This window comes from Colias philodice, chromosome 10, assembly GCF_061535455.1.
Source record: "Colias philodice isolate Cphi_HAF_F1 chromosome 10, ilColPhil1 Martin Lab GWU primary, whole genome shotgun sequence".
Lineage (NCBI taxonomy): Eukaryota > Metazoa > Arthropoda > Insecta > Lepidoptera > Pieridae > Colias > Colias philodice.
This window is the reverse complement of record NC_143095.1, coordinates 2,806,167-2,821,562: the sequence shown is the minus strand read 5'-3', so window position 1 is coordinate 2,821,562 and position 15,396 is coordinate 2,806,167. Positions and strand designations below refer to the sequence as shown.

General features: G+C 34.1%; 1 protein-coding gene across 1 annotated transcript; it reads right to left on the bottom strand.

Annotated features, from left to right (window-relative positions):
• Window positions 1-919: 919 nt before the first annotated feature.
• Rab27 (RAS oncogene family member Rab27) lies at window positions 920-5,627 on the bottom strand. The gene is made up of 5 exons (XM_089699754.1): window positions 5,227-5,627; window positions 3,520-3,587; window positions 2,407-2,521; window positions 1,569-1,765; window positions 920-1,308 (listed from the first exon to the last, which is right to left on the bottom strand). The coding sequence occupies exons 1-5, from the start codon at window positions 5,368-5,370 to the stop codon at window positions 1,203-1,205; spliced, it is 630 nt and encodes a 209-aa protein (XP_089555880.1). The 5' UTR covers window positions 5,371-5,627; the 3' UTR covers window positions 920-1,202.
• Between the last annotated feature and the right edge of the window lie 9,769 nt (window positions 5,628-15,396).

The window sequence follows — 15,396 nt, the reverse complement described above, 5'->3', positions numbered from 1 at the left end:
ATTTTCCCAATAAATCTGGTCTTTTATTTCCTCTTCAATCAATCCTTAATCTGACATTCATAATAGTAAATAGATAGATAGATACATTCTTAGCGATAAATATAATTTTATAATTTAATATAATTTTAATAAAATGGCTTCATAATACAAGTTCTTAGGAATATTCTGCTTAAATGCTTCCTTATGTAAATAAGGACAAATGCTGAAAAATCAATTGATTTTCATTAAAGACAGGATCCAACCAATATGATAGAAGCGTAGCTTTATAAATTTTAAAAGTCTCTTCGAAGTTTTGAGAGCGACGTATACATAGAAATCTAAATAACAAGACACATAGAAGTGCTGTAATGTCATAATTCGTATGAAAACCGCTGTCGCCAAAATCAACACATTCAAACCGAAAGCTAAACAGTACACACAAGTAAACTATGCCTTTTATTGGACAGCTTGATTTTAGTGAAAACTAACTTATCTATTAAATTAAGCTTTTGAATATGTATCCTAACGCACGAATTTACGGTTTATTTTAGAATAACATCCCTAAGTATATGAGACTTTTTGCTCCAATACGAACAAACGTGATAATAAGAATGGTCGACTGTGTCATTCATTGTTATTTCGATTACTATGGTGACACTCGTAATACTTGTAAATATTCTATAATTTTAAGGAAAAACGGCATTATTTCTAAAAAAAAATATTTTCCGATGAAATATTATTCCTTTATAAGTATAATTACAACTTGTGGAAGAATTTCCGCAATGGGAATTGCTGAAACACACCATGTATACACTCATACGTCTCCAGAGCAACTGAACAGTGACAAATGCACTAGTGATGTGCAAATCACCTGAGTGGCGACAAGGTCACGCACGCTTACGACTTCTAGTGTCTTGTTATTTAGATTTCTATGGACGTATAATTAATTAAGTGATTTAATTTTCATTTTTAATGTATTTTAAGCTATAGCTAATATAAATAATTACCTCTTTCTCCGGGATGAAACAATAATTTAGTCAGGTTTTTCGAAAGCACAATTTTTTTTCGTAATTAAATAAATTCATCTCCAGTGCAACATATATAAAGTAATAAAATTTTTTATAATTTTGGCAAATCTTCAAACCCTGTCGCTCTAAGAAAGTCAAGTCTTAAGTGAATTGTAAAATGGTATACAATTGTAATGTAAAAAGTCAGATAAATGTTTAGCAAGAGCAAAATTTGTTTTCCTGTTTAGCCTGCAGCTTCTGTAGGGATTGACGGCGACGTCCTGTTGCGCACAGCATCGCGTATTCCACTGACGATTCCATTCTGGAAAAAATAGTTATACTTGTAAATAATTATACATATTGTTAAGATTTAGATTGTAAGAAAAGGGTTGTAGATATAAATAATAAAAAAAGACGTGTGGCACTCGGGGACTGCCGCGGTAAAGCTTATTGAACAGGAAAATTTAAGATACATAAATGACGTCACAAAGTACTATATACTTATTCTAACTATCAAACTCGAAAACTTGTAACAATTTATCACTAAACAATTAAAAATGTTAAAGATTCGAAAACACATACCTGAACATAACCTTATCGAGCAGTATCTCAATCGCGCGATCAATGTTTTGTCCAGTCTTAGCACTTGTCTCCAAGTATGGCAAGTTGTAGTTCTTAGCAAACTCTTTGGCTCGGTTCGGATTGACCAGTCTCTTGTCTTGGAGGTCACACTTGTGGCCGCACAGCACTATATCTGGATCGTCGCTTAAACTGTGCGTCTGAAATGTAATATATAATACATTTATATCGGATTAATAAGAAGGAAAACTTTGTAATTTTTATGATTTTTGTTATATGTAATGATAATATTGAAATTTGAAATTATTACTGTTATTTAATAGGTCGTAATTATGCCACATATTATAATATTATTATGTTGTATTTTGAAAGGAAGTGAACATCCGTAAACTTATCATATTTCATAAAAATTTGATAATGTGGTTTCATAGTATTTTCTAGATTTTACACAAGTTTAATTAAAGATTTTAACGGATTTTAAATGCCTTCTCGCTGCAAAGTATGCGAAACGTCAGGAAAATATTATAACAAATAAATTGCATTTAAAATCTGTTATAATATGATTTCATTATAAAATACTAGATATCTACTAGGCACTATATCATTTGTTTGCACGTCACATAATAATAATAGAGCAGACTATTTATTTCGTGACACAAAATGATTGTACCCATTTTAATGTAACATAATTTTAAAATTCAACAAACATTTGTATCCTAGTATTTTACAATAAAAAATTCTGCATTTTTTGCCTTGAAAATGGATGATACATACAAAGTTTCACACATATAAAATAAGAATATTACTATAAAAGACGTTATTCAAATAATGTTGGTCCTACCTTCAATTGCTCAATCCAATTTCTCACTTCTAGGAACGATGCTTCATTAGTCAAATCAAACAACAGCAAAAATCCCATTGCATCACGGTAGAAAGCCGTTGTAAGACTCCTGAATCTGAAACATACAAACATACAAATTGTGAGATCACTACATAGTATAAAACAAAGTCGCTTTCCCTGTCCCTATGTCCCTATGTCCCTATGTCCCTTTGTACGCTTAAATCTTTGAAACTACGCAACGGATTTTGATGCGGTTTTTTTTAATAGATAGAGTGATTCAAGAGGAAGGTTTATATGTATAATAAGATCCATTAAGTAGTGGAGAAGTACTGTTATTTTTGAGGTTTCTAATGTGATGTCGTAAAAAATTACATTTATTCCGCTTACATTGCAAACGCAGGCTGAACCCTACGAGTTTTATCAAAATAATGTACTAAGTATTATACACATTGAAAAGGTCTACAGAAAAGTCCGCGATGGTATATGTCTATCTCTTATGGATAACCCACAATAACTTTTTTTTGTCATTTACTTTTTACGACAAATAATGGCTAATTTTCGAAGCGATTTTAAACAATACAGCATTAATCCTTAACCAATTAAATACCATGGATACATTGTTCATTTAATATAGATCTATATGGCCCTTTACACCGTATGATTTAAGTGAATATTTTCGAAGATATTACAGATTTAAAAATTGCAGGACGTAGCGTTTGCGGCCGCCCGGCTATGTATTTTATACCCGTGCGATGCCGGAGGCCGGAGCGGGCCGCTATATTTTTATACCATACAACGTTCACAATTTTTCTGTAGTGTATTTAGTATCATCATTGCACCCGTGCGAAGCCGGGGCGGGTCGCTAGTATTATAATATTAGAACAATACAAAATTCTTCTAGTTAGAATATTTAATAAAATTACACTGAATATACTACTAATTAATATTATAGTTAAGGGTTTTTATAAAACAGTTTAGAGGAAGTTAGCTGATAAAAAGATGTTACAGTTATGTTTCTTTCATACTACCTATTTATATGCAGACAATATATGGAAATTCTTAATTTTTTTTATTTATAATTTTTACTAGATAAAGACACTAATACAACAATACCTTTCTTGCCCTGCTGTGTCCCACAATTGGAGATGTATGCGATGTTGTCTCCCATTTTGTTGGTAAACCTAAAAAATCAAACTTGTAAATATGATTATTTATCTCCGTTGTAGGTATTTCTTTAGAAATTTGCGGCACGAGTTAAGGGGGGGGAGGGGAGGGAAAGGGAGGGGGGAGGTAAGGGGAGACCCCCTATAAAGTGGGGGGGTGAGGAAACCCCCCCTTCTATTTTTTTTTAATTTTTTTGAGATTATATTTATACTAGCTTACCGCCCGCGGCTTCGCCCGCTTTGACTTAAACCTAATAAATTATATACTAAAACCTTCCTCTTGAATCACTCTATCTATTAAAAAAAACCGCATCAAAATCCGTTGCGTAGTTTGAAAGATTTAAGCATACAAAGGGACATAAGGATAGAGAAAGTGACTTTGTTTTATACTATGTAGTAATGTAGTTAGAAATATAACAAAGATTATGGGCTTTCTTGACTGCTCCGGCGCTGCAGAACGTGGCGCTTGCCCCCGTGTACCTCGTTGCAGGCAGGAGTCTTCACTCGCCTTCGTAGCTTCGGCTTTTTGGTCGCCTTTGGCGACCAGCCTCAGCCACTCCGGCTCGTTTGACTCTGCCTGCTCCTCAGCACACGCGGGCGCCACGCTCCTCCGCGCCTCCGACTTTTTTAATACACTCTAGTGTATGACAGACAAGTACCACGTGGAATCGGGGTGGACAGATTCGTTTCTGTGATTAACAATTTGTGTGCAATATACATACAATAAAAACATTTTTTTTAAATAATTATTTATTCAAATCTTGTAAACATGTTTGATACAATTTACAATGGCAATGAATGGATCCATTTTATTTTTTTCCACCCATCGTCTCCACATACTCTATATTATCACCGAAGTTTGCTGGGTGGTTATAGTTATCTTTTTTAAAAAATCTTTTTACAACATGCCACTGGGACTCAAATGGGTCAGAGGCAACAAATGGGTTGTCTGGGTCTGAGTGATTACCTTTTTTATGAACATACCCATATTGCCCCAAACAATCATATGCTCGCCAATAATCCGTATGAATTGTTGTCCCCTCAGCAACATGCTTTTGAATGAACTATGGTTTTTAATATGTACATTAAGACATTTGTTATCTCTTTCAAACACAATTCTTGTAGTTTTGTCAATGTAACTCAAACAATTTTGAACATAATCTCAAAAATTAAAAAAACAATTTCTCTGTAATTACACGTTTCCGCACGAAAAGCCGCGAATGTATGTTTGGGGGCATCATTACCGATCGATAAAAATTAAAATCGCGCCGAAATTCGTGCCGCACGTTTCTAAAGTCAACCCCCGTTGTATGTTTCTCTATAATTATATATTTTATAAAGTACATTTATACAGAAGTAAGTGAAGTAATGTTGCTTTTCAATTGTGGAAAAATCTACTGCATTGATATAATCAGGAAATACCTACCTGGACATGACAAGCAGTACTAATTTCAAGTGCGGGGAAGCCAGAAGGGATGGTTCTAGACGACCTATAGCTAGCTGTCATTTTCTTTTACTGAAATTAGTACTGCTTCAAGAGTCAAGACATTATATACCTAAATAAGCGAAATTGTTTACAGTAGCATATATATGATAATCAACTGTAATCAGTTCATTAATATAGATAACGGTGCCGGTATGTTTATAAATCTCTTACCACTGTTTTTTCGCGGAAATCTATGCCCACAGTTGATATAAACTGGGTATGAAAAACTCCATCGGTGTATTTATAAAGAAAACTTGTTTTTCCAACCCCAGAATCACCAACACACAATAATTTAATCAGATAATCGTAATCCATATTGACTTTTTAGCATGAGATAATAATTAGTAGTGGATTTCTTTATAAATCGCCTTTCCCGTACTCGTAGAATAGCAAAGAGAAAATTTTTATTGTAAATGCATTAGCTGCATTGTAAAATTATGTAAAAAAGATTTTATTCATGTTTTGTTTCCATAAAATAACAATTTGTTGTACTCGCTAATAAAATTAAAATGTTTTCGGAAAACATAAAATCTAATTTGATTTTCAATAATCAGTTTTGATTGTCATTTGTCACAGTCAATGTCAGATTTGACACTTCTAATTTTTTATTCGTGAAGTACACCAAAGCGTAGACAGAGAAACCTGGAGAAACCAATCTCCAAACTAAACAGCTAGAATCAAGCCCCGTTTTCCAATTACAGCACTAGAGCGCATTATGCGGCATAATGCTTAACGTTGAATGTTACAACTACAGGAACGCTTCGCACAATCGAGCACTAGAAAAAGTAATGCTCGTGAATTGATGCGTGCAATCGATTTATCGTTAGTAATTATTAATTAATGTTGGAAAAAAATTTAAAGCTTTCGTTTCATTGTAGTTTTTTTGAAATAATCAAAGTTAATTCAAATTGTGTTAAAAAAATAAATATAAATATGGATGAAGGTACAAACATTGAAAAAAATGTTAATGAAATAATCAAAATCCAAATTACTTAAAATAACCGTAAATATTTTTCAACCAATTATTATGTATACCACTTTATTTACACATTAATGAGGTTATTGCTACAGGTAAATTAGCTTGGAGAAATTTTTGCATATGTAGTGGTGTGTATATTACTCAGATCTTAGAGCGCGTTTCCACTATATCGTTCTGGCCTATACAAAAATGTTTCGATATCCTAACATTACTATTTAACTTTATACTTATTCCTAGCAACACTTTTGTTTTCAATAAAAACAAGTTTTTATTTGAAAGAAAATGGTTTTGACTTTATAAAAAAAAATATATCATTCAATTTTACGTCCTTGAGCAAACGACAAGGCGACTACCGTGAAACAATAAAATATCGTGTCCATAATAATTTGTTTCATAATTAATATTTGACCATAATAATTACGAAACAAAACAAATAAATAAATCGTCACTTGATAGTGGAAAGTGGAAACACGCACAAAACCAGAATAAACCAGTTTACGCTGTCCGCAGGTGCCACGTGCAGTCGTTTGGTAGCGTTAGAACATAAAGCACATTTCATTCAAAAATTATAATTATTATGTACGTAGTTTAATTGATAAATTTTGTATTTGTTGATTGTTGTTATTATTTGTTATTATTGTTATAATATTTGTTGAAGTGAATTACATGTCCCGCAGCCGGAGGCCCCAAATGAAAACTCAGATGTACTTAAAAACTACATTTAATAGCTAAAATGAGACTTTTACACCCATGTCTGCACGATGCAGACCGGAGTTAAAGAATGAATTTATACAGTTTAATAATTATAAAAACGTAAGCTTGGATGCTATAAGGGAAATCGCATCCACATTCTATTCCCGTGCGAACGGCGTATTCAGCAGTTTTGTATGAAGGCAGGGCCATAACTAGTGTTTAATTTGTGTGTAAGTGTTGTAACTTTATATTGTTAATTCAATATGGCTCCAGTGTTAAAACATGGTCGAGGCAAGCCTTTGACTTCTCAAACTAAAGAATTAAACTTTAAATGTCGTTTCTTTTTCAGTTTAGTAAATTTTTCATTTTAGTAACATTGTTAATGTAAAAGTTATATGTATGTTAAATGTGCAAATATTAAAATAAAGTCTCATCTTTTTCAGAGGAGAAACACATATAGTTTAATTTAAAATCCCTTATATATACAGGGTTACTTGTAAAACACCGGCAACCTCGCAGGACAAGATAGCTAACATCAGAAGTAACAACATTTCGACTTTTGATAATTTGTTAGATTTTATTTTCATACAAAAATAAATATTCATTTAATTTTCCGTCTGAATATTATAAACTCTACGCCTCCCAAAAATTACGTAAACAAAAAGCGAACGAGAGGGGGAAGGGGGCGTCGCGTCGTCCATCCGATAATTAATAGAACATAGACTTACAAATGTAAGGAGAGTACAATAAAAGTTTAAAAAATCATTTAAAAATAATTTATTGCGTTATGCCAAAAGTCGTAGAACAAATGTTGTTATTTATGATGTTAGCTATCTTGTCCTGCGAGGTTGCTGGTGTTTTACAAGTAACCCTGTATAAAATAAAAACTAAAAATAAAATGTTGTTTTATTTTATTTGCTGACCATACACTACTACAAACGCAAAAATTTCTCCAAGCTAATTTACCTGTAATAGCATCTACAGACGCTCCGATTCGGTTGGTGCCAACCATCCGACCACGACCAAATCGGAAAGTGTAGAGAGCGGTCGGTCCGACATAATTATTATTAATATTGGTTTGACGTGGTCGGATGCGCCGGCGATACCGACCAAACCAACTTCCTATCCGATCCGACCAAATTGGAACGTTTGGAAGCTTTGTTCCGACCAAATCGGCTCACTCCATAGAGTAATATAGGTAATTGGCTCATTCGCATTCGCAACGCCGCCGGTGTAGGACGTCAACATGAACGCCGAGGGAGTTACCGTCACCGAACGTGACATAATAATAAAATTACTGGAACTATATAAAGACTTTCCCTGTTTGTGGGACTTAAGTAACAAAGATTACGCAAATATATACAGACGTCTGTATATGCTATTAGCGCAACCTGCTAGTTCGTTTCATGTTCCAATTAAAAGCATCTACAGACGCTCCGATTTGGTTGGTGCCAACCATATTGGAAATTGGAACCGACATGGCAACCATTCCAACATTGCTACAGATTGTCCGACGGTTGGCCTTCCAGCTGTCAGTTGACCATCACTACATAGTATGTATAAAACAAAGTCGCTTTCTCTGTCCCTATCTTTGTACGCTTAAATCTTTGAAACTACGCAACGGATTTTGATACGGTTTTTTTTAATAGATAGAGTGACGTACTGTTATTTTTGAGGTTTCTAATGTGATGTCGTAAATAATTACATTTTTTCCGCTTACATTGCAAACGCAGGCTGCACCCTACGAGTTTTATCAAAATAATGTATGTACTAAGTATTGTAAACATTGAAAAGGTCTACAGAAAGGTTCGCGATGGTATATATCTATCTCTTAAGGATAACCCACAATAACTTTTTTTTGTCATTTACGTTTTACGACAAATAAATGAATAACAAATAAATAATCTATTTGCGTAATCTTTGTTACTTAAGTCCCACAAACAGGGAAAGTCTTTATATAGTTCCAGTAATTTTATTATTATGTCACGTTCGGTGACGCTAACTCCCTCGGCGTTCATGTTGACGTCCTACACCGGCGGCGTTGCGAATGCGAATGAGCCAATTACCTATATTACTCTATGGAATGAGCCGATTTGGTCGGAACAAAGCTTCCAAACGTTCCAATTTGGTCGGATCGGATAGGAAGTTGGTTTGGTCGGTATCGCCGGCGCATCCGACCACGTCAAACCAATATTAATAATAATTATGTCGGACCGACCGCTCTCTACACTTTCCGATTTGGTCGTGGTCGGATGGTTGGCACCAACCGAATCGGAGCGTCTGTAGATGCTATAAGCATCAGCATAATTCCGAATTCGACATTGTGCGGCACTGAGTCGCATTATGCTCTGTAATTGGAAAACAGCCTTTATCTGTATTATCTGTGTTATCCATAATAAGCGAACCTTGAAGCCGTAGACGGAGAATCCAATAGACACCGGCAATGCGTGTCGCAGAAAGGGATAGAAAAGATTACGTCACAATATTTAGGGTTACCGTATGAGGGAAAATTTACCCCACAATTTGTAAGATACAAATCTCTCAATATCATTATTCACATAAGTGGATAATAATGAGATATCCACATAATGATATTATGTAGGTACATACTTACATGTCTATACTTAATATTATAAAGAGGAAAGGTTTGTAATTATGTATGTATGTATGGTTTTCACGCATAAACTACTGGACCGATTTCAAAAATTCTTTCACCATTAGAAAGCTGCATCTTCACTGAGCAACATAGGCTATATTGCATTTTCATAAAAAATAGAGATCCTTACCAAAAATGCAATAATGTATCCTTAATAAAAATTCTGTCATCGCGTGCGCTGCGGAATCTAATGAAGATAGAACAAAAAAATGTTCTACGGTATTATAGAATGGATCAATATCTACAAGAAAGTCCGCGATATTCCATTCAAAAGATATAACGAATTTTTAAAAGTGTCAATTTACAGAAAATAGTAGGTATACATACTGTATAATTCAATGAGGAGGCGTAGTGCGGGACGGGGTGAAGGTGAGTAGGGAAGGGATATTCGCAGGAACTACTTTGATTCCGATTTGAAAAATTCTTTCAGTGTTAGATAGCCCATTGATCGAGGAAGGCAATATTGTACCGTAACACTAAGACCAACAGGAGTGGAGACACGCGGGTGAAACCGCAGAGCGCAGCTAGTATATAATAAACATATTACTTTTAGATGGGTAATACATATTATGTATTTACACATACCTATACAGGGTGTCCCAATAGGTATACTAAGCGCGAAGGGACTTGTAGTTTTGCATACACTGATCACATAAAAAATACTTAAAAAACAAAATTACATCAAAAATTTTTTGCTAATTTTTTCCTGAAAATCTATGTTTTCATCTCTAGCTTCGCGCAGCCGGCATATACCGCTCCTCTAATGTGAGCATTTTGTCTATGAAAATATAATCTTAAGCGATAGCTCACGTGCTGGTGGCAAAGTTGGGTGGGTTGCTTGTTATGGGTGTACACATAGAGTTTTAAGAATTCATCTTTTTGAAAAAAAAATGCGTCTGGAATTTTTTAATTATTTTTTACGTACTCAGCGTATTCAAAACTATAACCTCCTTTGAGCTTAGTATACCAACAGTGGGACACCCTGTATATCATATAATATGTATATATCATTATCATAATCCCATATGAAAATGTGTATGTAATGATAATGCAGATGAAAACTCGATTGTTTATTATTTTTTATAAAATAAAATAATGTTTATTTTCGTAAATTAACAGATACACACTTTAACTATATTGACCAACCCGCGAAGGCGCATAAAAAAAACGAAATTTACTTAATAATAATTTATTGTAATAAAAAAATTACATTTAAATTATCTCTAACTTAATTAACTACGTCCCTCCGGTTCAATGTTGGAACCAAGAGCGTCCATTGACTTCGGCGGGGCAGCGTTGCGATGGTGGTGATTGCCGTAATACTTTCTGTGCGCGTGTAGCTACAATCCAAATTTTTTGTAAATTATCCGGTCCAGGAAAACTGGAAAAAGCCATTGAATATTTCAGATATTTAATTAAATACACACTGCAGAATATATATTATTACTAGCGGTCCGCCCCGGCTTCGCCCGTGGTACCTAGTATCTACATGTTTTTAACTATCCTATCTCTCAAGTTGGATCGAACTGCACATGGTGAGCGAATTTTATTATAATCGGTTAAGTGGTTTAGGAGTCCATTGAGGACAAACATTGTGACACGAGATTTATATATATTAAGATTTCCCATAATAGTGGGTAACAATTTGTAGAAAAGTTGGCAACACAAAATTTTTTAGGTTAAAATTTATAATTGTTATTTTTGTGGTTTTTAAACAATGTATTCAAGTCAGCAGCACGTGATACACAATATATTAACATGCTAAAATATCATGAAGGCCTATTAACTGATAAAGAGTTGTATACTTACGAGTGAAAAGACAATCCAGGCATTTTCGTTCCACTATCACTTTTACACCCTTTAACACTACACCGCACCATGGTATTATTTAATAAGGTATTAACGGTAAGTTTAAATTATTCAAAACCACTAAACACAATGAATTACTTCTAACTTATAACATGTAAAAACTATATTTTTAGGGAAGACGATAGTTAGGGCCTGTTCAGTGCGACGCGGATGACCTACGCGGACGTCCGCGACGGACGGTAAAATGTATGAAACCTTACAGCGCGTTCAGAGCGACGCGGAGCTGTCCGCGTCGCGGAGAGCTATCCGCGCGCGGTCGAAATCGCTCCGCGCCGCTCCTCCGCGCCGCGGATGTCCGCGGGCGGACGGTGCCTGGTTCTAATGTATTTGTTCAGTGCTCGGCGGACAACAGTCACGCGGAGCGGATGTAAAGTACTGTCGTTGTCATGGCGGCTGCGTCAAATGTGCAAACCGAGAGGGTACAGTCGATCCCGATCCGCATCGCACTGAACGACAAAATCATCCGCGACGGACGCAAAACCTAGTCCGCGTGCGGACGGTCCGCGTCGCACTGAATCGGGCCTTAGCTGTCAAACTTTGTTTATCAAAGTAGGTTGCTTTTCTTGAAAAAAGTGGCACGCTGTGTGAAACAAAAAATTTTATCGTTCTCTCTCATTTCTTTACACAACACCGGCATAAGTTGCTTTTTTTCTTGTGTGAATGCGACATAAGATATCAATTTGTCAATTTGTCTATTGGTTTCTCTGTCTACGCTTGAAGCGAACGTGCATATTTTATTAATAGTCTGTGCTTTTAACCATTAATGTCAAAATTTAAAATTAAATGTTTTTGTTGTCATTCCGTCTTCCGATCAAAACAATAATTTTAAAATATTTTATTTTAAATTTTATTGAATGATAGGCAAATTATCCATCATCTCCCCAAATGTATGTATATTCCTGTGTTATCCATAATAAGCTTAGAGCATTAAACCAACCGGAGTGGCCATTGGCAAGCGTTCCCCGCTCGCCAAAAGTTTGAGTACGCGGTACATACCTGTTATATAAAACTAGTTGACGCGCGCCCAACGCCATTTAGCTAATGTCAGTGAAAGAGTGAAAACAGGAGCAAATATGCCAAATTGCAGCATATTTACGTGCAAAAAGAGGTCGAAAACATCGAGTAGAAGAAAGGATAATGTTACTTTTCATCTGTAAGTACTATTATAGTACGACATAAAAGAGATGAAATTAATTATTTTGGAACTAATTCGTTTTTCATTACCTGGCAACCCTGAATTGGCAATGTAGCTGTCAAGTTGAATAAAAATTTGTTGTTTTTTTCGTGAAGTGGAGAATTATTGAGATAAAATTGTTATTTAGAACAAGAAATTTAAATAAAAAAGGAGACATCATGAAAAAGGTTAAACGTAGCGGTGTCCGTGATGTGGTGTATAAAGTTTTTATTCAGTGTTTGTCCGAATTTCAAGCTGGAAATTTATTGACTGATTTGGAAAACGTTTACAAACGTACAGCAGAATATACCGGTGAGATTCCATTTATTTTTGCTCAGTACTACGTAAAATAGAATATTCCATTAGTGACGAGTGTTTAATGTATGTATGTATGGCGATTATTACGTTTTCGCAATTTAATTTGAGGTTATTTGTATGTAAACAAAAACTAGTTTTTATAGTGCGACCAGCACAATTTGAGTCAAGAAGTTATATCCAATCCAACCAGCCTCAAATAAAGTACCTAGTTTAGATTTTACTACATAGTATAGTGATAACTGTTTTCATACAGCTATCTATCAATTAATCAATCAAACCATAAGAAAAAAAATCATATTTACTGTATCATATTTACAGATACTGAAGATGCCCCGTACCCTCTTGCCAGTACTTCGAAACAGAGTGATGATCAGTCCTTTGAAGGAGTAGAATATTTAGATTTTGATGAATTATATTAATGTACAAAATTTATCTATAAAAAAAATAAAAATATGTGGTTTTCAAATCGCCTTGTTTTTTTCTACCCGACGGACCCAGAAAGAGGGTAATGTGTTTGAGCTGCATGTATGCTTGTTTGTTTGTATGTTTGATTCTATGTGCGCCTCTGCAGTCTAAACACTTGACCGATTTTTATAAAATAACTAATTCCAAATACATTTAAGTAAAATTTGACCTAGGTAGGTCAATTAAAATACTAATGTATTTTTGTCTTAAATTTACACTATTGCTACAATGAAACAATTATAACGGTTTAAATCGCGGTATTTATTTTAGATTATATTATATAGATTTTTGGATTTTTATTCTATAGTATCAAGATCGCTTGCGTCGCAGTATCAGTGTTGCTATATGAGCGACGGTGGCGCCCTCATTTATTTTCATCTCTTTTGTGTCGCACTGTACATCAAAATATTGTGAAATATTGCAGCAAATTAGCAAAATACCGAAATATATTGTCATTGTAAAAGTGTTGCCACATAATGGTACTACATCTTCTTTTGGGTAATTTTTAAAGTACGTAGACTGTTTAAATATTTAATTTTAACTTTTACTTAGTTCACATTTGTTATTATAAAGTAATAAAATTTATCCAAATAAACTATAAATAACGTGAAATATAATTTGGATATACTTTATGAATTAACGATAATTACCGTTTGCAAATTTATTTATTCTTTAGCATTTACATATGTTTTTATTTAATATTGTAAAATATATAAAGTTTAAGTTTGTACTTAATTCATTATAATGTTATTATTTGCGTTCATCACTTGTACGTAAACAGGCGTTTTTAATTTGTTACTCTGGTATCACTGCATAAAAGTTAGGGATGGCACAGTACAAATACGATATCGATATTAAAGTCCATTGAAATATTATATGAGTTTACATGAGTTTATTGAAATGATGCATGAGGGACATTTAGGGGGGGTCAAATCAGTCGCCGCCCTTGTCCCTCGGTCGCCATCTTGGAAATAGTTGGTCATACACATTTTTTGCGATATTTCGGAAACTATGCGTCCTATAAAAAAATTATTCCGACATAATTTATAGCAAATTATGTTGCCTACAAATGTGTTCATATAACTTTTTGACCTAAATTGAAAATTGAAGAAGTTATAAACAAAAATGTGAGAAATTTTCTTTAAAAATTGTTTGCTCTGTAATTGTTTTTTTATTCTTATAATATTTTTTTCAGATTTCCGAAAAATGCAATGATTCGCGAGGTCTGGACCCGAGCTTGTGATAATCATCCATCGTGGTATCCCAAACGGTCTAGCACAATTTGCTCAGAGCATTTTGATACCACCTGTTTTATAATACAATCTAATAATAAGAGGAGATTGAAACAAGATGCTGTACCGACTTTAAAATTACCAAAAGTAAAATATAATATTTACAATTTTTAGCCCGTGACTGTATTCACTGAAATTCAATGCAAATTAATGTACCTCATTATTTAATATTAACTTTAAATATTGCAGTGTTATAGATGTTATGTATATTTATTTATTATTTATGTATGTATGTATTATCTTCGTCTAGTACCCATAGCTTTGTAAGCATTGTTTAGTTTGGCATTTAAAATGGACCTTTAATATTTCTTTACTTTTTTTCAGGTTAAAGATCGTGAAGAATCTGAACCTGGAACGTCTGCACCTAAGAGAAGAAAGGTTGAATCATTAGGAAATTCTCCACCGTCTCAAAATCTAGGGTCCAAAAGTATCCAAGATCAGCCCCATACGTCGCAGTCAGATAATCACAATCCACAGTTGACTGATTCGCCAAGAAAAACAAAGTTAAAAAATCGTCTACGGATGAAAAATATTCAAATAAAAAGACTTCAGTCACAGAGAAGATACTTAAAAAAGAAAGTTGCTGGACTGAAAGAAATACTAAATGAATTGTCAGCAAAATCGTTAATTGATAAAGAAAATCGTCTCGTTTTAGACAGAATTGGGGTAGAAGAAAAAGAGCTTCTAAAGAGACAGCTCATTAAAAGTAAAACAGGAAATATCCCCAGAACGAAATATTCCCCAGAACTGAGATGTTTTGCGTTAAATTTGCATTTCTATTCACCGAAAGCGTATAGATATGTGCGTAAGACTTTTGGAACGTGTTTACCTGCACCAAGGACTTTGACAAAATGGTATAGTTCTATAGACGGAAAACCCGGATTTACAAAGGAAG

Excerpts from the sequence above, each read along its gene's own strand:
- Rab27 (XM_089699754.1), bottom strand. The coding sequence starts at position 5,370 with ATGGATTACGATTATCTGATTAAATTATTGTGTGTTGGTGATTCTGGG. Across the intron at positions 3,588-5,226 it reads ATTTCCGCGAAAAAACAGTG|GTTTACCAACAAAATGGGAG; the intron begins GTAAGAGATTTA and ends TTGATTTTTTAG. Across the intron at positions 2,522-3,519 it reads GACACAGCAGGGCAAGAAAG|ATTCAGGAGTCTTACAACGG; the intron begins GTATTGTTGTAT and ends TGTATGTTTCAG.